Below are 25,143 nucleotides of genomic sequence, written 5' to 3' on the forward strand. Positions count from 1 at the left end.
ATTGTATTTTCTAATCTTAGGAACTTTATTATTTAAAAAACTTGCAAATAAACAAAACCACCATGGACTAAATTATTCAGCACAGAGGCTGTGAAGATTCACATTAATTTTGTTTGATTGATTTTTGATTCTTGAGACAGGGTTTCTCTTTGTAGCCCTGTCTGTCTTGGAACTCACTCTAGACTAGGTTGATGAACTCACAGAGGTCTGCCTGCCTCTGCCTCCCAAGTGTTGGGATTAAAGGTGTGAGCCACCACCACTCTTTGAGTATCATATATATTTTATGCACTCATCCACCACTCAAAGCAAAATCCATGACAGAATTGGAACTAGAAAATCAGTGATCTTTGTACCCTCTTCTAACTTGTGACGTTACCTGCCTTCAGTCTCATCCCCTGATATTCAGCCTCCCCCCCCCCTTTTTCACATTCTAGTGAATGTATATTCCCTTACATTTATATATTTATCATCAGCCAGGCTCTGGATATGAGAGAGAACATGTAGATCTTTTTCTTTCTAAGATTGTGACCTGACCTTGAGTCTTGAGTCTGAGTCCATTTTCCCGAAGTTTTAAACTTCCTTTTTTCTTTAAAACCAAGTAGTTTGGGCTGGAGAGATGGCTCTGTGATTAAGAGCACTGACTGCTCTTCCAGAGGTCCTGAGTTCAATTCCCAGCAACCACATGGTGGCTCACAACCACCTGTAATGAGATTTGATGCCCTCTTCTGGTGTATCTGAAGACAGCAACAGTGTAGTTATATAAATAAAATAAAGATTTAAAAAAAAAAAAAAAAACAACAAAAAAAAACAAGTAGTTTGTCAGATATTAAGTGAGGGCGTTTTGCCGTCTTATTTATAGGTTCTCTATTCTATTCCGTTGCTCTACTGTCTGTTTCTTGCCCGGACCAGACTGTCTTTGTCACTGCAGCTCTGGTATAATTTGAGGTTGGGTATCGCGATGCCTCCAGGGGTGTTGTACTCCCTGGGACGGCATTCTATTTGTGGTCTTCTTATTTCCATATGATTTCTTGTATTTTTTCAAATCATGAAATATGACATGGGAATTTTGATGGGTATTACATTCATTCTGCTCCTTTAATTTTGCAATATAGATTTTTTCATAATATTAATTCTGTCTATTCAGGACTATGAAATATTTCCCCATTATTTAATTAAATCTGTGATTTCCTTTTTCAGTATCTTTAAGTTTTCATTGTAGAGGTCTTTCACTCTTTAGTTAAATATATTCCTAAATACTTAATTTCGGGGTGGAGTTGTTTTGAGTGGGATATTTTTCCTAATTTCTTTCTCCAACAGTAGACTGTTAGTACGAATCAATGCTACTCACAGAGACAGATGAAATGAAAACATCTTATCAGAATCTCAGGGTTACAGCTCTAAGAGGAAAGCTTATAGTAATAAATCCTCATATTAAAAAATTTGAGAGATATTGCAGGGCATGGTGGCACACACCTCTAATCCCAGCATTAGGGCAGCAGAGGCAGGCAGATTTCTGAGTTTGAGGCTAGCCTGCTCTATGAAGCAAGTTGACGGATAGCCTGGGCTACACAGAGAAATCCTGTTTTGTTTTGTTTTGTTTTTTAATCTAATGATGCACCCTCAAGGCTCTCAGAAAAAGAAGCAGAGAAACCTAAACATAGAAGACAGTAAGAAATAATGTAGATTATGGAAGAAAGTAATGAATTTCTGATTAAAAAGACAGTATACAAGGGACTGGAGTGATGGCTGCTCTTCCAGGAGTCCTGAGTTCTATTCCTAACAACGGCATGGTGGCTCACAACCATCTGTAATGGAATCTGATGCCCTCTTCTGGCATGCAGGTGTAATGCAGATAGAGCACTCACACAAAATAAACCCTCCCCCCCCTTTTTTTTAAAGACATTATACAAAATCAAAGAGTATTTTTAAAGCTAGTAAGATAAATTTTAGCTAACCCAACAAGAAGGAAAAACATAATTAATAAAGTTAAGAGGTCAAAGGGTGGGGGCTGGAGAGGTGGCTCAGTGGTTAAGGGGACAGACTGCTCTTCCAGAGGTCCTGAGTTCAATTCCCAGCAACCACATGGTGGCTCACAACCATCTGTAATGAGATCTGATGCCCTCTTCTGGTGTGTCTGAACAGCTACAGTGTACTCATATACAAGAAATAAATAAATCTTAAAAAAAAAAAAAAGAGGTCAAAGGGTGTCACGACAATGGATTCCAATGAAATTCAGAACATCATTAGAAATTACTGTGAAAGATTAAACTCTGAAAAGCTGCATAACTCAGAAGAAATACCAGATGTTCTCAACTCATACTATCTACTAAGATTAAGCCCTACAATAAAATTAACATATCCTACAAACAATGAGATGGAAGCTGATTATAAAAGCCTTTTCTTTAAAAGTGGTGGCACATGCCTCTCCAGCACTCCCAAGGCACAGGCAGGCAGACCTCTGAGTTCAAGGCCAGCCTAGTCTATGTAGTGAGTTCCAGGACAGCCAAGGCTACACAAAGAAACCCTAGGTAAAAAAACAAAAACCAATACAACAACAACAACAACAATAAGAAGCCTTTCTACAAGAAAAGCCCAGGGAGGACAGAGCCACTGTAAGTTTTATCAGGCTTTCCTCACACCAATTCCTTCCTTGTCCATGAGATAGAAGGATAGAGGCAAAAGCAGGGAGGTGATGGTGGACGCCTCTAGTCCTGGCACTCAGGAGCCAAAAGCAAGTAGAACTCTGTGAGTTTGAGGTTCAGCCTGGTCTACAGAGTGAGTTCCAGGGCAGCCAGAGCTTCATAGAGAGACCCTGTCTGAAAAACCAAACAAACATACACAATGAAGGGACACTACTAATTTCGTTCTGTGAAGTCAGTGTGGGCTTGTTAACAAAAGCCAGAGAAAGACACTGCAAAACAGAGACTTCACAGTGTCTTAAACTCGCGTTCCCACCCTGCCTTTTTCCAGAGCTGACTGAAATCTAGAGGTGCGAGGAGATTTTAGGTGGCATTGTGCATTTTCTATTGCATCCAGATGTTGAGATGCATATATGTTCTGGTTATCCTTTTATTATTCAAAAATGCTATTCCTTTATTTAGAGATAAGAGTCTTATGTAGCCCAGGTTAACCCAGGACTCTGCCTTCTCCTGATCTGCCTGTCTGCATCACCCAAGTGTGGGGCACAGTCAGACACCACCATGAATGGCATAAGCACGGGTCCTCTCTTAAAACTGTGTATAGTGACAAGTTCTGAGAGCTCTGGAGTGTTGGTTTCTTTAAAAACACAGATCTATTATAAGAATGTGTTTTTGTTTTAAATCCCAGGTGCGGGGATATAGGGCTGCTTCGGACTGTCGGAAGCAGCTGTCTATGCTTTGCCTCGTGCTCTACCAGAGGTGTGGTTTTCCCGGCTGAAGAGAGTTTCAGCAATTGTGTGACATTTGGGATTCTGGGAACTTTTCAGAGGGCCTATTAATTCTAGAGCCCAGATAGGTGGGTTGGTGTAGTTTGTTGTCATGGTCAAAGAAAAAAGAAAAGGAATGAAATTAGATTCAGGGTTCTCTCTCTCTCTCTCTCTCTCTCTCTCTCTCTCTCTCTCTCTCTCTCTCTCTCTCTCTCTCTCTCTCTCTCTCTCTCTCTCTCACTCTTTTCCTTTTTCTCTCCTAGCTAGTGATAGGGGATGAAATGGGGTGGGGATAAAGGGTGGGAAAAATAAAACCCACAAATAGTAGCAAAGACCAGCTACGTGTGTGTGTGTGTGTGTGTGTGTGTGTGTGTGTGTGTTTTCATTCAAAATTATTCCCTTGGGCTGGTAAGCTGACTTGATTAAAGAATTGTTGCCAAGACTAAGTTTCAAACCCAGGACCCATGGGGTAGATGAAGGAGATACATGTACACACACTCTCTCTCTCTCTCTCTCTCTCTCTCTCTCTCTCACACACACACACACACACACACACACACACACACACATACTCACACATACACAATATGGTGGGGTAGGTAATAAGACTATAGGTTGTTTTAGAAGTAATTCCCTTGGGGTTGGGGATTTAGCTCAGTGGTAGAGCACTTGCCTAGCAAGCGCAAAGCCCTGGGTTCGGTCCACAGCTCCGAAAAAAAGAAAAGAAAAAAAAAAAAAGAAGTAATTCCCTTGAAAGTTGTGCTTATCAAGAGTTCATTTCTCTTTATTGTGAGTAGTATCCCATGGTATGGATACAACACAGTTTGTGAGCTTAGCCATCCCCTTGCTTTTGGTGAATCTGATGGAGGAATTTGGGTTTCTCAATGGCTCTCCTGGAATAAATGCACAAAGGGCAACTGCTCATATAAAAAAAATCACATTTAATCTTATAAAGATCTGCCAAGCCATTTGTAAGAATGGTAGTTCTTGGGGCTGGGGAGGTGGCTCAGTGGTTAAAGTGATCATTACACAAGCATGAAGGCATGAGATCAGATCCCAGCATGAGCACTCACCTGCTATTCCAGCCTTGAAAAGTGGAGATGGGATTCCTGGAGTAACTCTGATAGCAAGGTTAGCTGTATCAGTAAGCTCTGTGTTGAACCGGAGATCCTGGAAGAGTTGGGGGAGGATTTGTGACATCAGCCTTGGACCTCTATAGGTATGTGCACACAAGTGCACAAACACACACTCAGACATGTGGACACACATCCTGTCCTCTTTCTCTCCCCCATCTCTGTCTCTGTGTCTCTGTCTCTGTCTCTGTCTCTCCCCCCCACACACACACACTTGCCTAAGCGGGGAACAATGGGGGAACAATGCACTGTTTTTGTTTTTTGAGACAAAGTCTCTGGAGCCCTGGCTATCCTGGAACTAGATATGCAGACCAGGCTCTTCTCAAACTCACTGAGATCTGCCTACCTCTGCCTTCCAAGGCCTGGAATTAAAAGCATAAAGGCTGCACCTGGATGGGAAGCACATATACTGAGTTTTGAACCTAGGGCCTTCATGCACATGGCCTATGGAGCAGATGGTCTACCACAGTGGTCTACACAGAGCAGACACTTTGTCACATAAGCAGCTCAAAAAGTGTGGGGAAATGTTCCCTTTTACGTTCTAACCAGCCATGAGTGAGCTAGTTTCTCTATATTCTTACCAGTTTGTTTGTTTCCTCCTCTCCCTCTTCCTCCTCCTTCCCCTCCTCCTCCTCCTTCTCACTTTGGTGCGGAAATTGAAGCTGTCCTGTGGTCTTTTCTACACCTCATCACTGAGATAATGTCATGAATTTTGAGACCACCGGGAAAAGACCATCAGACTCAATTCAGAATAGAATTTGCCAGATTTATTAAAGCTGCTAGCAGGGTTGCAGTCTCCAGTTCAGAGATGTGCTGGCCAGAGCAGGGTAAGGAGAAAACCTTTTAAAGGAGAAAACCACAATTACTTCATTTCTGAAGAATGACAGTTATGTGAGGAACTGCCCTACTCTCCCCTGCACAGAGAGATAAGTGAGTTTACAGAAAACAGAGCAAGCAGTTAATCATTTTACAGCAGTTACACAATTCTGAGGAGGGACAAGGATTCAGGGAATTTATCTTTTAGGAATTTAGAATGTGTGCCTAGCACAAAATGGAGTTTTCCTTAGCCATCACAACATACCTCTAGTTTTATTATTGTTTTTTAGTTAAGCTATTCTAATAAGTGTGTAGTGGTAGCACATTGTGAGGTGTGTATTTTTATTATTATTAAACAGCAGCAGTATGCAGTCCAGGCTACCTGCAGCTCACAGAATTCCTGCATCAGCGTCCCAAGTGCTGGGAATAACAGGTGTGTGCCATGGACCCTGGCTTGATTTTCTACAGCTGAGTTGTAAATTTTCAGTTTTCTGTGCATTTTATTTAGATGCATGTCTTTTTTCAAATATTTCATAGATACTTGAAATGTAACCCCAACTGTCTTAAGTAGTTTCCTTCCTTTCTGCTGTGACTGGTGCTCAGGGTTTGTCCTGTTGAATGGGACACGCACAGTATAATGAGTTGGTTTGATTGTCGGTGGCATAACTGGATTAAGCCACCTCTGTCCCATCAGCTATACCCACTTTGGGTGTGTCTGTGGAGGAGCTTCCAGAGAGAGTAACCGGGGGATGTCTCCTGCATCGTCTGATCTAGTAGGCAGAATGGAAAGGGCAAGTGAAGCCATCTGAGTGCCGCCTTTGCCCTTTCTCTGTTTCTAAATCTGCTGAGGTAGGAGCAGCCAGCCTCCTCTCCCCATGTCTTCTCACAGTGAGGGCTGCGTGCACTGATGCACTAATCCAGGGTAAAACAAACCAGTCCGGAGTTGTTTCTTGTCAGGTATTTCATTATTCAACAGGTAAAGTAACTAACACAGAAACCCGGGCTAGGAGTGGGGTCTCTACTGTGCCTCCTGACCTTGTGGTATACAGACGTGTATGGCATATTTAGAACTGTTTTGTGGAGGAACGTACAAGAATTTGGAGCTGCAAGCCAGGAAGCCCTGGAATGCTGTAAGCAGGGGTCAGTGGTGTGTGTGTGTGTGTGCAGTGGTGGGTCAGTGGACTGGAATGCCGGAAAAATGCAGGCAGTCAAGACTGTGCTCATGAGATTTTGGAGGGGAATAAAGAGTGTTGGAAGTAGGTTGGAAGCCATTCATATTTTTCTCTGGCATAGGATCTGACTGTGTTTGGCCCATGTCCCAAAAATCTGAGGCTGGATTCAAAAGTAATAGAATGAAATGTTTGATGAAGGAAATTTCAAAACAGCATACTATTGGTCTGTAGCATGGCTACTACTCAGTGCTCTTAGCCGTATGTATGCATGGGGTGAGGAGAGTACGGCAGAAAGATGTGGGAAATGTTCACATACAAGTTGGCAAGGAAAGAAGTGGGGCCAGTGTAAAACTGAAGACAAAGGTTTTGGACAAAGCAGGCCTTGCCTAGGAGATTAGAGTAATTAAAAAGAAACCTTGTCCTCTGCACAAAGGTTTAAAGGTAAGGAAGGCTCCGCCCATGAAGGTTCCAGTGTGTGAACATGCAAACTCACTTCAAAAGACGGTGCCTTAACTGACTGTGCCGCAGTGGAACACCTTCCCAGGTTCCCCTGCCTCAGCAGCCAGAGGCCAGTGAAGCTGTGGTAGTTACAGCCAGGCCATGAGCTGCCAGCGTTGCTGGTAGACCTTGATGCTGTTGTCCATGTGCTGCTGTTCTTTCAAGCATTGAAATGCAAGACTTGAGGGCTACTGAGGCTTGCACCAAGGTTTGAGAAAGCGGCTCAGGTCCAGCAATGTGTGGCAGGGTTAGGTGGATTCCCTGTAAGGCCCTGATGGCCCTGAGAGGCCATCGCATGAGGTGGTGAACTGGGCTAGTGACCATGGCTCAGAGGGCAAAAGCAGCACGCAGTCCTGAGAAGTTGAGTTTGGTCCCCAGAACCCCATACAGAAGGAGAGCACTAACTTTTAAAAGTTGTCCTCTGACCTCCATGCATGTATACTTCATATGCACACGTGATATATACAAACAATAATTTAAAACATCAAAATCATCTTGTGGACGCCATGACAATGACTAAGGTAATGGAGCCTGTAGTGGTCCTACTAGGGATGGCCCCAGAGGTGCTTACATTTGAATGCTTGGTCATTAGGGGGTGGTGTTACTTGACAGGGATTAGGTGTGGGCTTGTTGGAGTCACTGGAGGTGGGCTTTAGGGTTTCAAATCTCAAGGCAGGCCCAGTGTCTCTCTCTTTGTGGATTCTAAACTATCATGTCTGCCTGGGTGCTGCCATGTTCCCCACCATGATGATAACGGAGCACACCTCTGAACTGTATGCCAGACTCCATTAAATGCTTTCTTCTGTGAGAGTTGCTGTGGTCATGGTGTCTCTTCACAGCAACAGAACACTGACTAAGAAGTTGTTGGCAGGGAGTAGGGTACTGCTGTGACAGGCCTGCCAATGCTGCTCGTTGGCTGAATATGGACTCTGTGACTTTTGATTATGAAAGTAGTTGAGTGCTTTATTAAAGTGGGGCTTAATGGGCACAGGTAGGACCAGGGGAAGGGTTAGGAGGCGTGGCCTTGTTGAAAGAGGTGTGTCCTGGGTGTGGGCTTTGAGATTTCAAAAGCCCAGTAGCTCTCTCTGCCTTGTGCTTGTGGATCAGATGAGCTCTCTCAGCTACTGCTCCAGCACCATGCCTGCCTGTCTGCTGCCACCCTGCCCTGATAATCACAGGCTCACCCTCTGTAACTGGAAGCCTCAATAGTCTTCCTTCTATAAGGTGCATTGGTCATGCTGTTTTCACAGCAATGGAAAACTAAGGTTCCATAAATCAGGATTATTTTTAACAAGTTGGTTTCTCAGGGACTTGAGTTCCTAACAACGCTGAGACTCTTAGAGCTCTCTGATCTTAGGGGTGACAATGGCATCAAGGTCACTTTTTCTTGCCCAGTTTTTTCTATGTGTTCCCAGAGCAACAGCACCACCTATGGGTGTTGGCGATGCCTTCCATTTTCTTCCCGGGCTGAGGGGGGAGAGCAATAAGCTCCAGATGAGTTGCCTGGTGCTCTGTTGCAGTGTGGTAAGATGTACAGACGTCCCTCCCTTGGGCTGAAATCATGGGATCTCTTTTCTTTGCTAATTTTTTGCTGTACTAGAAGTTAATTTCTTCGTTTAAATCCATGCTAATGTAACTTGGATGTCTGTTTGACTTTTCACATTTATGTTTTTGGGATGTGTGGGTTCTCCAGGGACTACACCCAGGCGGGGATGGGCATGTTTCCTTATGGAACCGAGCTCGCCATACTCCAAAGGTAACCTCATGCTGTGTCACTATCTTGACTCACCAGTCAAGGAGAATACCACACACCGTAGGATTCAGTCACACACCCCAATCCTCTTCTCTTTTTGGGTTTTCACCTTCCTAGATTAATAGGATCATGGAGACAGAAGGGCCAAAGGAGACTCCCAAAGGAGAGTCTAACGTGGGCTCACAGCCTTGTAATAAGGTTGGTCCTTTTCTGTGTCACACTAAAGGGGTAATACCTGACTTCCATGATAGTTTTTAGAAATTTATGGGGTTGGAGATTTAGCTCAGTGGTAGAGCGCTTGCCTAGGAAGTGCAAGGCCCTGGGTTCGGTCCCCAGCTCTGAAAAAAAAAGAACCAAAAAAAAATTTATTTTATGTGTATGTGTGTTTTGCCTACATATATGTCAGTGTACCACATATAAGCAAGTGCCTGAGGAGGCCAGAAGAGGGCATCGAATCCCCTGGTATTATACACGGCTGTGAGCCACCATGTGGGTGCTGGGAATTCAACTCAGGCCTCTGAAAAAGCAGCAAATGCTCTTTTTTAAAAAAAAAGATTTATTCGTTTATTATATATAAATACACTGTAGCTGTCTTCAGACACACCAGAAGAGGACATCAGATCCCATTACAGATGGTTGTGAGCCACCATGTGGTTGCTGGGAATTGAACTCAGGACCTCTGGAAGAGCAGTCAGTGCTCTTAACCACTGAGTCACCCGTCCAGCCACCCCAGCCCTCCCCTGTTTTGGATACTTTTTTCGTTTTGAGACAGAGTCTCACTGTGTAATCTGGCTGGCCTGGAACTCATTGTGTAGAGGCTGGCCTTGAACCTGTAAAGATCCACCTGCCTCTGTCTCAGAGTACTGTGATTAAAGGTGTGTGTAAACACATGTAGCTTGGTATATTGTTTTACATTATGTGGTTTCTAGAGGGGATTGAGTTTTCTCAGCCAAGTGCTTCTAGCACTAGTCAGTTACCAATGTGAACTAACACTTGGAGATGGTTACACTTGGGAAGCACATGTGAGTGTATAGCAGCACAGCCTCAGGAAAGCACAGACCCCAATTAGGACTCAAAGGTTTGATTTCCAGGGATTGGCTGAGCTGCTGCAAGTGGGCGCTTGCTCCAACAACGCGAGGCAGAGAGATGAGCCTATTCAGGCAGAGGCTGTCGATGTGGGTGCTGCTGGACCTCGGTGCCTGCTCTTTCTGGTTACGCAAGCCTGTTTTTCTCTGATAGAATATTCCTTCCCTCCCTGAGACTCCTCTGTCCCGCCCCATGTTGTCCTCAGCTTCTCCTCTGGGTTTGCTTGCTTTTGCTTTGCTGTTACAGTGACATAGAAAGGCTAAGTAAAGAGCAGGCTGGTGCTATCCGTCTCCGGGTTCTTGAAGATCATTGTGGTCTGTGGTCTGTGTTCTCCAGACTATGTGTGCCAAATCTATAATAGTGACAATAATAATAAATAGAAGACTGTTCTTTGTCAAAACATGGAGAAGATAGAGAGGCCCCTCTGCTTTAAAAGAAAAAACCCTCAATAGCTATAGCACCGTGTTTTTAAAGATTTAGTACTTGAGAGTTTCAGACATGTTTTGATTGTATCCATACACAGACACAAGCACACACCGTCACACCGACTCTCCAGCATTGGAGTTTGATGGGGCTTAGTTGAGTTCTGCTGGATCTTGTAGTATCTGTGTGATGACGCTTTACTGTGTGCTGCTGTTTCTCTTTTATCTACTCCTTACATCCATTCCAAACCAAAAGCGTGGCTGCAGTAGACAGTTCTGTGCAACACACACACACATGCACACACATATTTTTGATTGTCTTGTATTTTCCATAAGCTTTGCCCCATAGAATAACAAGTGCACAGGTAATACTAACGTATTACATTATCCTATGTGTGTCGGATTCAGCTCTGAGTCAAACAACTGCATCTTCATCAGACCATCCGTACCTGCTTATAACGTCTCCTCACCTGGGGGCTGGAGAGATGGCTCAGTGGTTAAGACCATCACTGCTCCTCCAGAGGACCCAGGTTCAGTTCCCAGCGCCCATTTCAGGCAGCTCACAAACACTTATAACCCCAGCTGCAGTGGGGTCTCACACCTCTGGCCTCTCTTGGCCTCTTCACTCACAGGCTCGCACACCCGCAGTGAAGAAGTGCCACGGCTGGACTTGTTCCTCCTTAGAGAGGGGGTGAGGAGAGTCACTGGACCGTCACCTGCATATCCAGCCTGCTGTATGCAGTTCTTCCTCAATTGCATGTGGTCTCAAGGTCTTAGAGAGAAGCTAAAATATATAGACTGGGAAGACTAGGGGTGGGGCTTCACCTATACAGCTGTGGAGAAGCCATTATATCTAGAGGGTGGAGAATTGCAGTACAAACGCCTCTTGGGTCGCCCACACTCCTGTCAGTAACCCTTGCCCCATACTCTGTAAGGAAGCCCAGAAACTCACTGGCTTCCCAAGCCAAATGTTGGCTTGTTGTTGGGACCTTAGGGGACAGAGATAACACTTCTCTACTTCAAGGCAAACATTCTCACCACAGGCGGCAAATTAATTTAATAATGTCCCTGTGTCTTTTGTCATGAAGAAGGAAAGAAAACCCCTGGGGCTATGGTGGCACACACCTTTAATCCCAGCATTTGGGAGGCAGAGGCAGGTGGATCTCTTGTGAGTTTTGAGGCTAGCCTGGTCTACAGAGCGAGTTCCAGGACAGCCAGAGCTGTACAGAGACAAACCTCTCTTGAAAATAAAACAAAAAATAAAACACAAAAACAAATAAACAAAAACAAAAATAGGAAAGAAAAACTATTAAGTAGAAGAAAATTATGTCAAAAGGATGTAAAAATGCAAATATGTTTAGTAAAAAGGAACATTTATATAAAGATCAAGGTAAGGTCACTGGATGTTTTAACAGGATGGTACATAAGGCATGTGAAAGACAGGACTTCATATGATATTAATATCTGTCTTTCTTAGAGACACTGTGACCGAGGCAACTCTTATAAAGGAAAACACACAACTGGGGCAGGCTTACAGTTCAGAGGTTCAGTTCATTATCACCGTGGCAGGAAGCATGGCAGTGTGCAGGCAGACATGGTGCTGGAGAAAGAGCTGAGAGTTCTACATCTGGATCTACAGGCAGCCAAGAGAAGCCTGGCTTTCACTCTGGCTGGAGCCTGAGCATAGAAAACCTCAAACTCACCCACCCAGTGACACACTTCCTTCAACACACACACACACACACACACACACACACACACACACACACACACACACACACACACACACGTACATATGCCAAAATAGTCTAAAACATTGATTGACTTGCTGACCCAGCTGTCCTGTGGCAATCCTTCCCCTAAATCTTTTGGTTATATATGGCCATGAAACAGAAATGTCTGACATCATTGGCATCATGTTGGAATCACTGGCATATTAGTCACCACAGCCTCCTGGAGTCCTCTTCAGGTCTTCTCTACACAAGAAACTGGCCATGGCAGAGGACCTCCCCCCCCCCATGACAAGGTGATCTGAGGAAAGGTTCAGCATTTTATTTCTTGGTGCTTCCAGGAGCTCACTTAAGAATAGCACAAACAACAAGCAAGGTAGCGGTGAGATACTGCTCTACAGTTCTCGATGGTCTCATCATGGCCTTGGAGAGGTGGGACCCAGAGCAGAGCGAAGCTAGGCTCCTCAGAAGGAGGACCCCCACTGTGGAGGAAGGCCTAGGGCCAGCCTTCAGATCCAGATGTCAGAACTGCAGTCGCCCCCTGGGTAACGAAGCTCGTGAGCCAGGGCTGGCCCAAGAGGCTCTTTCCCAAAGTCCACCAGAAAGTTGGGGTTCAAGTGCAGCCCTCCATTTCCTGTATCTACATCAATTTGCAGCATCACAGAGCCTTCCCTGGAAGAGAGAAAAGGGTAGGCTAAGGGTCGTATATAGCCAGCCCCACACCCCAAGGTTTTGTAAGGATAATTGGATTCCTAGGGATGGGACAGGGTCCGAGGGGCATCTGTATGGTGGGATACAAATGGACTCCCTGAGGAGTCTTCAGAAGGCCAAGGATGCTTCTAGGAGAAGACAGTTGGAGAGGTGAGCCCTCACACTGCTGCTCACCTAATGAGATTAGGGTAAAACTGCTTGTCCCAGGCGCTGTACAGTGATGTAGTGACGTAAAGACGCTTCCCATCTAAGCTGAGCTGGATCATCTGAGGACCTCCAGGAACTCGTTTTCCCTTGGGGAAACAAGAGGTCAGACTCGAAGTAACACCCTAAGATTGCCTAACAACTGGGGTGCAGTTGGCATACCAGCTGGGTCCCAAAGCATCCACCAGATACTCCTTGAGCATGGATCTGAGGGACCAGTTCTCACCTTGACCACTAGGGGCTCCGGCTGACATTTTAGCTCTTGGTCCTCCAGCACTTGTACAGAGCCTCCTTTAACAATGCTGCCCCCAAGGAAGATCTGGGAGCAGGGTGCAGAGGAAAAGGGGGGAGCAGGGCAATGGTTAGAGATATAGTGATAATCTCATTATCAACCTCATTGAGTTTTAGAATCGGCAACCCCCGCCCCCCCACCACACACACTGGGTCATCTGTGGGGCATTTTAGAGAGGTTTAATTAGGAGGGCCGATCCACCCTGAACTCGATCGAGCAGCACTGCCCCATGGGCCAGGATTCTAGACTGAACAAAAAGGAGACAAGCTGAGTACCAGCATTCAACTCTGCTTCCTGTAAATGTGACGTGGCCGCTACCTTACACTTGGTCAGCACCCTTCCCCAACCATGATAGAGTAGACCTTTCTTTCCCTCCTTTGTTTTAGTCGAGTATCTAACCACAGTAACAAGAAGAGCAACTCACATGGGTATGGACGTTACAGAAGAGTTGTTTGCCTTATTCGACTCTCTTCCCTTGTGTGTGTTTTGTTTTGTTTGAGAGAGCATCTCACCATGTAACTAGCTGGCCTGAAATTCGCTATGTAGTCCAGGCTGTCCTGGATTCACAGAGATCTACCTGTCTCTCTAGGGCTGGCCTCAAAGGTTGCTCCTCCATGCCTGGATAGCATCCCTTTGTTTCCAGACACTTTCCCTGTCAGCCATGACTCTCCAGTCCTGGGCCTGCACCTTCGCCTACACTTTTGCTTTTCCTGCCCCTGCCTTATCATCCCCAGCAGCCTCCGTTTTGCTAGTGCCTCCACCTGCCCAGTGAGGCGCGGCTTCTTCGGGTTAGAGATGTCATACTGCCGAATGTCCCCGTGCAGCCAGTTGCTGAAGTAGAGGAAGCGGTCATCCAGGGACAGCAAGATGTCGGTGATCAAACCTAAGCAGTGGGTTAAGGGGCTGTAAGGAGTCTGTCTTCCTTCCCAGGCCCAGAACCAACCTGCCGACTCCTGCCCTCTCTGGTGGACACTCACCAGGCATTTCTGGCAACATCCAGCCCTTCACTTTCTTGGAGGGCACCTGGATCACCTTCTCCACTGACCAGGTGCCTCCCTACATTGGGGAGGGAAGAGAATGTACTGATCAGAACTGGGGACAGGGAGGGAGCATGACGGCTTCAGCAGAGTATCACCAATCCTTGTCAGAGTGACTAACACAATGAAGGACGAACAGGTCAGAGCGAGGTAAACATGGTGCTGACAGGGTTTGCCCTTCACCCTTCTTCTTGCTAAAATGTACTCAGTCACATTCCTAAAGCTAGTCGCCAAGGTAGTCCATTATTTGGACACTTCCTCCTCCTGAGGCTGACCACAAAGGTCCACCCATCAAAGTCCAGACATCAAAGGCTCCCTTGGTCACCTAATTAACATGCCCAATTAAAATTAACCAACTCATCCTAACAAGGAGTTTCCTTTTACCTTTATAAACTGCCATTCGCCTATGGACCACATGTCTCCTCTCTATCCAGAGGCAGGCCTTTGTCCTTCTGGGGCAAATAAATACCCCTGCCCTTTCGCTTGTTCTTTCCCCCTTCTCCCTCATCCTTGCCCCTTCTCCCTCTCTCCTTCCCTCCCTCCCTCCCTTTTTGTTTTATCAGAGTTTCTCTGTGTAGCTTCAGTTGGCCTGGAACTGGATCGGTAGACCAGGCTAGCCTTGAACCCAGAGATCTCCCTGCCTCTGCCTCTGGAGAGCTGGGATTAAAGGTGTGCACTATCAAGTCCTCTATCTTTTGTCTTTTTCTCTTTTTGTCCTTGTTCTTGTCCCTCTGGGGCAAATAAATCTCTTTAGTGCTGAGAACTTGGTCTTGGTGCGTTTTGAGTCAGTTCAGCTCCTTTCACTCACTGAGTAGATTCGTTTTCTTTTTGCAGTCTCATGTAGCCCAAGCTGACCTCAGACTCTTTGTAGCTGAGGCTGGCCTTGAACTCCTGGTCCTCCTGCCTCCACTTTCCAAGAGCTGGGATCACAGTTGTCCAGCCTTAGGCTTTGAATAAATTTATCAATATGGCCAGTTAGGTTTCAAGTGTCTCTACCAAAAGTCATGCTGAAATTTAATTACCATTGTGAGGAATTAAGAGGTGGGTTCATAACTTGTTTGTTTGGTGTGTGTGTGTGTGTGTGTGTGTGTGTGTGTGTTTGTATGTATGTGTATTTATATTTTAGAACATGCAATCCTCCTACCTCTACCTCCCAAGTGCTAAGGTTACATTTTAACTGGGTAGGTGGGAACTTTTTGTTTTGTTTATGGTTTGTTTTTAACTTAATTTACTTTCGTATATATATATATAATCACAGTTGTCCAGCCTTATTATATACATATAATTATATATATATACATATATATATATATATATATGAAAAAAGGGTTTTACCTACATGTATGTCTGTGTACCACATGTGTTGCTGGTGCCTGCAGAGGCCAGAGGAGAACTCAGATTGCCTGGGACTGGAGTTACAGGTTGTTGTACGTAAGCCACATGTGGATACTGGGAATTGAAGCCAGGTCCTCTGGAAGAATGACGGATGCTAACTAACTGCTGAGCCATCTCTCCAGCCTCTGTTTGTTTCATGAGGCACAGTTTCACTATGTGGGCTTGGGTGGTCTGGAACTTGCTATGTAGACCAGGATGGCCCCCACAAAGATTAACCTGACTCTACTCTCCCAAGTGCTGGGACTAAATGCTATCACTTAGAGATGGTTGGGGCCTTTAAGTAATTAAGTCAGAGCTCACAGAAGATGTATTTGCCCATGAGAGTGTTCATGGTTGTCTTGAAAATGAATCAGTTAATAAAGCCAATTTGTTTCTTGTATGTGGCTCTCACTCTGTGATGTCCCTAGAGGCAGAGTTCCCAATAGGAGAGGAGAGCTTTAACCAGATGCTATTCCTCAACCTTGGATGGCCTAGCCTCAGACCTAGGAGTACATAACTCCATCCCTTATCTGCTTGTGACACTTGGTTGCTGAGTTATAGCAACAGAAGACAGGCTTAGGCAAGGTAGAAGTTAACCTGGCACAGATAGCAAGCAGCATTGCTTCCGGGGGAAGCCTTAGCGGGTGGGACCGAGAAACATGGACACTGAAGCCTAGGAGGAGGTCCTTATGAGACTCATAGGCGCTGAGTGTTGGGGGTGGGGTGGAAGGCTGGGGTGGAAGTTACCTCATTCTTGTAGAAGCGCTGGATGTTGGAGCTGAGGGCGCAGCCTACAAAGCCCTGGGTGGCATTTGGGTCGTGCAGGAAGCGGATCTCCAGGGGGATCAGCCCATCTTTCATTTGCAGGGTCTGGATAATCTCATGTCGCTGCCAGTCCCACACATGTATGTGGCTCCCATACAGCCCTAAGCAGGAAGGGGACAGGGATGAAAGGCTGGGCTCAGGTCAGGATGGGAGGGGATGGGCTGAGGCAGGTGCCAACTGGGATGGAGAGCTGGAAATGGGCACAGAGCAGGTCTGAGCATTCATTTTACGCAAGGCAAGTGCTTAGAAGTGGGGTCTGCAGACCTGGCCTAGGGTAGAGAGCTGAAAGCAGGGACTGTGGACCAAGGCTCCTGCCTGCCCTTAGGGTGATCCTCACCAGCCTCCACATGAGCAGGGTTGAAGCCATCTTTGAAGACATTGGGAGCTGCCCATTCAGTGCTGACCATGATGTTGTGTCGAGGCTGGTACCAGAAGTCATAGCCCATTGGAGCTTCACCCCCAGGCTTCTCCCACGTCCCTTTCACCTCGAAGGTCTCCCCATCCAGCAGCACAAAACCCCCTGAGCAGGGAAGAAAGGGGCTTAGGTAGAGGTGGGGAGCCAGCACCCTTTGAAGGTCAGGTGCTGGGACATCCGTTTGAGACGGCAGGCATGAGGCAGGCATGAGGCAGGGACCTGATGCTGTACTCTCCCTCTTAGCAACATCATCCTTCTCTTAGAGCACTTGGGAAAAGTCCTCCCCTGAACAGAGAGTTGTGGGACTCAACCCCGTAAACATCACTTGCCCGACCCATCACTGTGGTTCTTCTCAGAGTCTTAAGTTTTGTTGGTCTGGTAAGGATCCCAAGCAGCTACAAGCAGGGCTCCAGTCCTCCCAGTCAGCTATCCTCTGTGCACTCGATTTTCCTTCCCTCCCTCCCTCCCCACCCCCTTCTCTCTCTTACTTGAGACATGGTTTCTCCTGTAGCTGTCCTAGAACTCACTATGTAGACCAGGTTAGCCTTGAACTCACAGAGTTCTTCCTGCCTCTGCCTCCCAAATGCTGAGCCTAAATGTGTGCACCACTGTGCCCAGCTGTATTTTTCTTAAAAACTAAAACAAAACAAAACAACAAAAAACCCAAGCAACCAACCAACAAACGAAACAAAAACCACAAAACAAAACAAAACAACAAAACAACCCAGAAGCCAAGGGCTGTGAGGGTTCATGAATTTATAAAGGCCAGCGTTACATTACGAATGTACTCCTAGGTTCATGTGTGTGTTCACTTCCTATGGCAAACCCCTGACTACCTGACTATACTTTTTAGCAAGCTCAGCAGTCACAGCTTATCGTGTGTGTGCATGCCTGTGTGTGTGAGTGTGTGTGTGTGTGTGTGTGTGTGCACGCATGCATGTGCTATTGTACTGATGGTTGAAACTGAGACTTCAATAATGTGGGCAAGTGCTCTATCACTGGGTTATGACTCCAGCCTTCTTTTATTTGTGTTTTGAGACAAAGTCCTGCTAAGTTCCCCAGGCAGGCCTTGAACTTGTGATCTTTCTGCCATGACCTAGAAAATAGCTGGACTTATACCCTGCTCGACCAGGCCCATGTGCCTCATCACTGCAGTAATAACAAAAACAACTAAGGTCTTGTGCTGACCAGTTACGACTGGATAAGACTCAGCCAGCCAGTTCTCCCTGGTCCTTACTTTACTGTTCCCAACACTTGTACACCTCCCACACTTCCACACAGTGCCACCAGGTACCTTTGCCATTCCCCTGGGGATCCCCCAAGGAGCTGACCATCACCTCTCCGCTGGCCAGGCAGTGGCTGGTGTGCAGATTGCCCAGGTTGCACTTGGCATGGATTTCATTGGGCTCAATGACCTGGAGAAGGTGAGGAACAGGGTCGGAACTTTACAGAGTCAGGAGTCTCCACTACCTGCCCTCATTCTTCCTGCGTTATCACTGGACCCTGCCTCATTTCCTTCTCCCTGAGGGAAGACAGTGCAGATTCAGTCTGGTAACTCGGAGACCAGCAAGAGAGAGGTAGAGAAGCCACCAGTAAGTCCTCAGTCAGAGAGCATCGGCCTTCCTTCTCCTTTGCACTCCCATCTCTCGGGGCCCCTCCCAGGCCAGTGTCAGCTCTGCCCCCTCAGCAGCCAGCTGTGAGCATCTGGTGCAAGACTGTGTGTATCCAGTGGCAAGCTGAGAGGAAGCCCTGGGCTATCTGGGTGGACACCCTGCTCACAGAAGAAACTTCGGTTATCCCAGCCCATGCTTGATGCTTTTTTGACGGTAGCATGCCCTTTAACCTCTGAAGTGTACCCCTCCTCCCTGCTGCTGAGCCACACCTTGTGTAAAACCTGGAGGCAAGCTAGTCTAGGGGGTGTTGGGCCAGCAGGTTCAATAGGTCACAAGGACAGAGGACATGCCTTGTGCAACTTCGGGGCACGAGGCTCAGAGCCCACATCCACCACGTAGATGCGGGAGGAGATGATGCTGGGTAGTATCAGCTTGTCGCGTGACTTGGTGCTGTCCCCAAAGCAGCTACTGCAGGTGTTCCACCCTGAGTGGTGCAGCTCGTCCTTCAGGTAGGGCATGGGCAGCCTATGGATGACCTAGGACAGAGAGGGACAGGAAGTGCTGCCTGCCAGGCTATGCCTCCATAGACTCATTTTTGGCTTGGCATAGGCAGTTCAGCACCCTGGGCAGTGAATGCTTCCATTGTCCTGAGGACAGAGGAGGGCGGTGGTAGGGAACCAGGGCTCTGGTGGGAGTGTCAGGGGCACTAGTGACCATGCTTCACCCTCACCTGGCTATAATGGGGAGACTTGGGGTCAACATCCACTGTGGCCAAATAATCCGGGGCTTCAATGCCTGTGTTTCGGTAAATGCAGGGCAAGTAGACAAGCTCCTCTCGGGGTCCTGGGAAGTAGAAAGCAGGTTGTGTAATGCAACACCGGGCAAAGGCAGCTCAGGAGATCAGAGGGTAAGGCTAGATGTGTAGTCCCCCAACCCTACCATGGGGCCTGCAGAGGATTGCTGGCCCTCAGATATGCAATTACCTTTCATGGCCTCCAGAGGGGTCGCATAACCTGGACCACACTTTGTGCATTTTGTAGCTGTAGAAACAGTAGGAACACATTGGCTGAGGCCTGCTTTGGAGCGTGAATTTTTCCTCTCTGTAGTCTGACACATCTGGCAGGCAAGGCAGGCTCACTGCTGCCCCAGGTCCGTACTCTAGCCCCATCACTTTGGCCCAGCCCCCCCATCCCCCACCCCAATCCCCCATCTCTGATGAGGGTGAGGTGGGAGCATGGAGTCACGTGACCTGGTGACCTGGAAGCGGACTCTATCAGGGCTCAGAGGAGGTGGGATAGAGACTGAAGTCAATGTCCTCAGTGACACTGACTTCAATTCCTGCTGCAGCCTACCTGACCAGTTATAGGAACTTGGGCAAATTATCTAACTCAGTTTCCAGTCCATGTGTGAAGAGGAGATAACGAGAGCACCTCGGGGGGATGGGCAGTGGCGGCAGGGAGGCAGAAGCAGGAAGAGCATGAGTTTAAGACTAGCTTTGCTGCATGGTAAAAACTGATTCGGGGATCATGCTTTTTAATGCTTTGAAACCCAGCAGGCAGAGGCAGGTGGATCTCTTCAAGTTCAAGGCCAGCCTGGTCTACATAGTTTTGGGACAGTCAGGGTTACATAGAAAGATCCTGTCTCAAAACACAAAACAAAACAAAACAAAACTGAGTTGGGGAGGCTCAACTGTTCAATCCCAGCATCTCTATCAGTCACTTGCAACCATGTGAGTTCAGCTCTGGGGAGGTCAGATGCCTCTGACCTGAGGGCAGCATCACTCACCAGCACATATCCACAGGCAGGCACAGACACACACACACAGACACACACACACACACACACACACACAGACACACACACATAGACACACACACAGACACATACACACACAGACACACACACATAGATACACAGACAGACACATAGACACACACAGACACATAGACACACACACAGACACACACACATAGACACACACACAGACACATAGACACACACAGACACACACACACACAGACACACAGACACACACACACACACACACAGACACACACACACACAGAAACACACACACAGACACACACACACACAGACACACACACATACACACACACACACACACACACACACACACAAAGACACACACACACACACACACACACACACACACACACACACACACACACACACACACACACACACACACACAAACACACACACACACACATACACACACACACACACACACACACACACACACACACACACACACACATAGACACACACACAGACACACACACACAGACACATACACACACACAGACACACACACACTAAACTAAATCTTAAAAACAACCAAGGGAAGCAGCTCAGTGGTAGAGCACTTGCCTAGCATTGAAAGGCTTTAGGTTCAACATAAACAAAACAAAACAAACAAAATCCTGGAGGGGCCTTTGTGAGACCTAAACCAGGTGCAGCCTTCTGAGGTCTGTTCTGAGGAGCAGCCCTTGGGAATGGGACCAGGGACCGGCTGCATCTTTCACCAAATTCATCCAGGGCAGGCCCTGGGGACTTCCTCCATCCAGTTGGGGTCCTGAGCCAGGCTGCTGGCCACACCCAGGATTACGCAACCTATCCAAAGCCAGGGAGTGTGTGTGTTTGGTCAAGACTGATACCAGCTGTGTGTCCTTAGGCTACTTTCGACTTTCTTACTGACCACAGCTGTAGGAAGAGGCCCTTCCCGACCCCGCAGTCTGACAAGACAGTCACCAAGATTCCAGCTTTTTGAGCGAGGGCCGGACTGTGGAGGAGTTGAACAGGGGCTCATGAAGGCTGAAAGAAATCCTGAAGCAGAACTCACAGGACTGGGCTCTGCCTCCTGCCCTGACCCAGGTCCACGAGCAGCCCAGAGAGAGGTTAGAGAGATGGTTCAGATTAAGAACAGTGACTGCTCTTTACAAAGAACCCAGATTTGATACGCGGCATCCACATGATGGCTAAGAACTGTAACTCCAGTTCTAGGAAATCCAACACCCTCTTCCGGCCTCCTCACGAATTAAAGACACACATGTGGTGCACATAAATTCAAGCAAAACACCTCTACAGACAAAATCAAGTAAAAATGTAAGAGAATAGTAAGAAAGCGGTGAAGTTCAGAGCAGCCTCTCCTGCTGCCGGGGAGACCCACATCTAGACGGTGTACAAAGTAGGGAGGCTGCAACAGCATTGGAGAGTCAGGAAGCCAGGCTTCACCTGGACCTCACCATGTAGCTCAGGTTGGCCTCCAACTCACCAAGATCCTTCTGCCTCAGCCTCCTTTGTACTGAGGTGACAGGCGCGAGCCACCACACACCGGCTTAAAGGGATGAAATGCATCAACAGAAAATATGTTTGAAGCCCAGAATTCTTGAGGCAGAGGCCAGAAAATCTGTCAGCCTGATCTACACAATGAGTTCCAGATCATCCAGGGCTACACAGTGAGACCCTGACTCAAAAATCAAAGAAACACAAACAACCCCACCCCAACGACAACAAAGGCTGCTGTAGGGCTGAAGGGACAGCCCAGGGGTTAAAAGCACTCGCCACCCTTGCAGAGGACCCGTTCATCTCTCAACGCTCCTGGAACTCAGAACTGTCTCACACCTTCTGGCCCCAGTCGGTGCTACACACATACAGACAGACAAATGCTCATAAAATAAATCATCTCTCAGAAGAAACGAGAAGTGGAGGAGGTTTGTCCCACCACCCCAGGCTTGGTCCAGGCTGCTAGGTTGCCTGGGGCACCATTTTTCTCTGTGTGACATCCTCCAGTCTTAAGCATTTTTAAACAAGGTCTATGACATTTTGAGTTTGGGGAACCCAGGCAAAGTTCAAGTGGGTTTCCTGTGCCAGGCTGGCCACTGGTCTTTCTGCCCGCCCAGGGGAGCAGGACCTCAACATTCCTTCCCAAACACAGACTCTCGGCCTGATAGCCAGGAGCTCAGAGGCAAAAGGATAAGAGAGCTGTGGGGCTTGGGAGGGGCACAGAGACAGGTCCTCAGTGGGCTAGTGTGGCTGCCCGTGACTCCCCCAACCCCCCACCGTTGACTGGTCATACAAGGCAGCTTGAGAGATCCAGGCTATGGTTGCTGTTCTTTTGCACCCCCCCCACCTCCACAACCCGTTGACCCAGTGCTAAAACCAGAATCTTCTGTTTACTAGGGTGACAACCTCCCCTACCCGTGCCTGTGCCCCTGCTGAGGCTGGGTGGGATTCACAGACCACCATTTCTGGCTATCTCTTTCTGTTCTTTAGAACTTAGGCTATGCTGAAAAATAGTGTGCACAAAGCCTTCACTTATGCGCATGCCAGCAGGGTAGGGGCAAGAGTCCATCTCTCTCTTCACTGCCCTCCCACAGTTTTGAGTCATTTCCTGGAGGACCCTCCAAACTGCATGTGGCCTACGCATGGTTTGGGACCCCTTTCCTTACCCATGCTGCTGGCTGACACTTTGGTCCTGCAGGATTTGCTAGGAATGAACAAAGGTTCAGCAGAGATCAGTGCTGGTAGTGAAGGCAGACCGCACAGGGAAGGGGCAATGGGAGGGAATTTATGCAACCAATTGGGGGAGAGGTGGAGCAAGGGGAGGGCCCCTGCTGCCTTCCAGGGTAAACTATACAGGGCAGCTGGCCAGAGGGCAATTGGCCAGGATGCTGTCAAGTGGCCTGGCTGTTCAAATTACAGGGTGCGTTCGAGTGCGCGCGCGAGCACGCACGCCTGTGTGTGTGTGTGTGTGTGTGTGTGTGTGTGTGTGTGTGTGTGCACGCACGTGCACGCATCTGTATGTGTACATACACATGCAAAATACATCTGTGTCATTAGTGGGTACCTAGGTACATATTAAATTTGTGCACCTGTGTATCATTCTCCTGTGAGTTCCTATGCATGTGCCTTTATGTTTGTATATGCATAGGTGTGAATTTGTATGTGCTTCTGTCTGGATGTGCATATGCTTGTGTGTGTCTACATGAGCAGGAACCGTGCGAGAGGAGTCTTTGTATGTCCCTATGCCTTCAAATGCTTGTCTATGTGTTTGGCCATGTCCATGGTCATTTCAGGGTACCCAGGACTGTGGACCTGTTTCTTCCCACTTCTAGACATTTGTGCTCCAAAAGACACAGTTCTGACCATGCAGACCCCTCCCCATGCCTTTCTGCAACAGCTGCCCAACAGAGCCAAGGTGGAGGGGTGAGCCTAGGTTCCACTTTTCCCAGCACCGTTCATGAGCCTTGAGCTTTGAAGTAGGAGAAAGCCCAGTGCTTGCTATTACTGCCAATTACCCTCATAAACCTCAGGAGGTGAAAGTGGACTACCTCCCCCTCGCCACAGAGTCTGCTGCCCTGAGGGGCTGGACACAGGGTCAGAGGGAAGGCCAACAGATGCTACTGTCCCCAACTGAGAGGTGACAGAAAATGTTCAGAGGCACAGCTGGGGTGTGTCCTCTAACTTGAAGAGTGAGTCTGCTCAGGTTAAGAACTCTTTTTTTTTTCAATAATTTATTTTTATTCCCTTTATGTCTGCATAGCAGCCCCCTCCCCCTCCTCTCTTCTCAGTCCTGCCCTTATAAATGCCTCCCCCTATTACTCCCCCCCTTCTCTGAGGAGAAGGGGAAGCCCCCCCTTAGGTACCACCCACCCTGAGACATCTAGTCCCAACAGAACTAGGCACATCCTCTTCCACTGAAGCCCATTAACAGGGCTCCTCAAAGCTAGGCTGAGACTGATCCTGTTAACCCTGTGTAGGGCTGCCCTTCATCTAGGGAAGTCTGTGTCTGAAGTGCTCAGCAAGAGGACTACTGAATCCTCTCCACCGTGGGGCAAGGGCTGCTGCTCTCCTCAGCATGAGCTGCTTGCCCAGAGGAGCTCCTGTCCACACACTTCAGGGAATCCAACTGTCTGTAGAGACTGCTTTCAACTTAAATAAAAGCTCTGAGGTGAGGCTTTCATCAAAGAGAGAAATGGGCACCGTGGGCTCAAGATCACCCCTAGAAATAGCTCTAGGGACAGTACCGAGTGAGCGAGAGAAGGCAGGCCTCCGTTGGCAGGGCTGGAGCTCACGTGACTCATTGTAAGCCTCCGTTTACCTCTGACGGAAGAAGCTGGAGTCCAGTTGAAAGGCCTAAGAGGAGTTTCTCTGGATTATCTCACCGTGTACAGGTATCAGATGCAAATGCATTTCATGGAAGGAAAGAAAGGAAGGGTACTGGGGTGCAAAGCAGGGCTTAGTACACTGGTCACCTGTCCTGCAGAACCCTATCAGGAAGGTCGTGTCTCCATCATAAAGTTCCCCTGGCTAGGTGTGCTGGCACACGCCTGCAATCTCAACACGGAGTCAGTGGCCAGCCTGGTCTACACAGTAAATGCCAAGCTAGACCTTCTGTGGCTTCAAGACATAAGCCTTCAAACCTGATTTTCCAAAAGTTCATTTAAAATGATTTAAGTGGGGACTGGAGATACATATATAGTTCGGCATTTAAGAGCGTTTGCTACTCTTGCAACATAAGAAAACATAAGTTCAGTTCCCGGCACCCAAGAACGGGTGGCTCAGAAGCAATGCAAATTCCTGGAAACGTAATGCTCACTTCTGGCCTCCATAGGCACATGGTGCACATCCAT

General features: G+C 47.5%; 1 protein-coding gene across 1 annotated transcript; it reads right to left on the bottom strand.

Annotated features, from left to right (window-relative positions):
* Positions 1-12,318: 12,318 nt before the first annotated feature.
* On the bottom strand, positions 12,319-23,062 carry Selenbp1 (selenium binding protein 1). The gene is made up of 12 exons (XM_032897798.1): positions 22,960-23,062; positions 19,471-19,527; positions 19,218-19,330; positions 18,838-19,023; positions 18,169-18,289; positions 16,797-16,979; positions 16,382-16,560; positions 14,201-14,279; positions 13,985-14,106; positions 13,158-13,250; positions 12,902-13,020; positions 12,319-12,688 (listed from the first exon to the last, which is right to left on the bottom strand). Exons 1-12 carry the CDS (start codon positions 22,961-22,963, stop codon positions 12,526-12,528), a joined length of 1,419 nt encoding a protein of 472 aa, XP_032753689.1. The 5' UTR covers positions 22,964-23,062; the 3' UTR covers positions 12,319-12,525.
* Between the last annotated feature and the right edge of the window lie 2,081 nt (positions 23,063-25,143).

The sequence above is a fragment of the Rattus rattus genome, chromosome 3 (genome assembly GCF_011064425.1).
Source record: "Rattus rattus isolate New Zealand chromosome 3, Rrattus_CSIRO_v1, whole genome shotgun sequence".
Lineage (NCBI taxonomy): Eukaryota > Metazoa > Chordata > Mammalia > Rodentia > Muridae > Rattus > Rattus rattus.

Bases quoted from the DNA above. Each gene is read 5' to 3' on its own strand.
- Selenbp1 (XM_032897798.1), bottom strand. The intron at 18,290-18,837 runs GCATGTCCTCTG...CACCTTCTCCAG, and splicing joins GTGCCCCGAAGTTGCACAAG to GTCATTGAGCCCAATGAAAT. The intron at 13,251-13,984 runs GTGGAGGCACTA...CCCTGCTCCCAG, and splicing joins AGCCGCGCCTCACTGGGCAG to ATCTTCCTTGGGGGCAGCAT.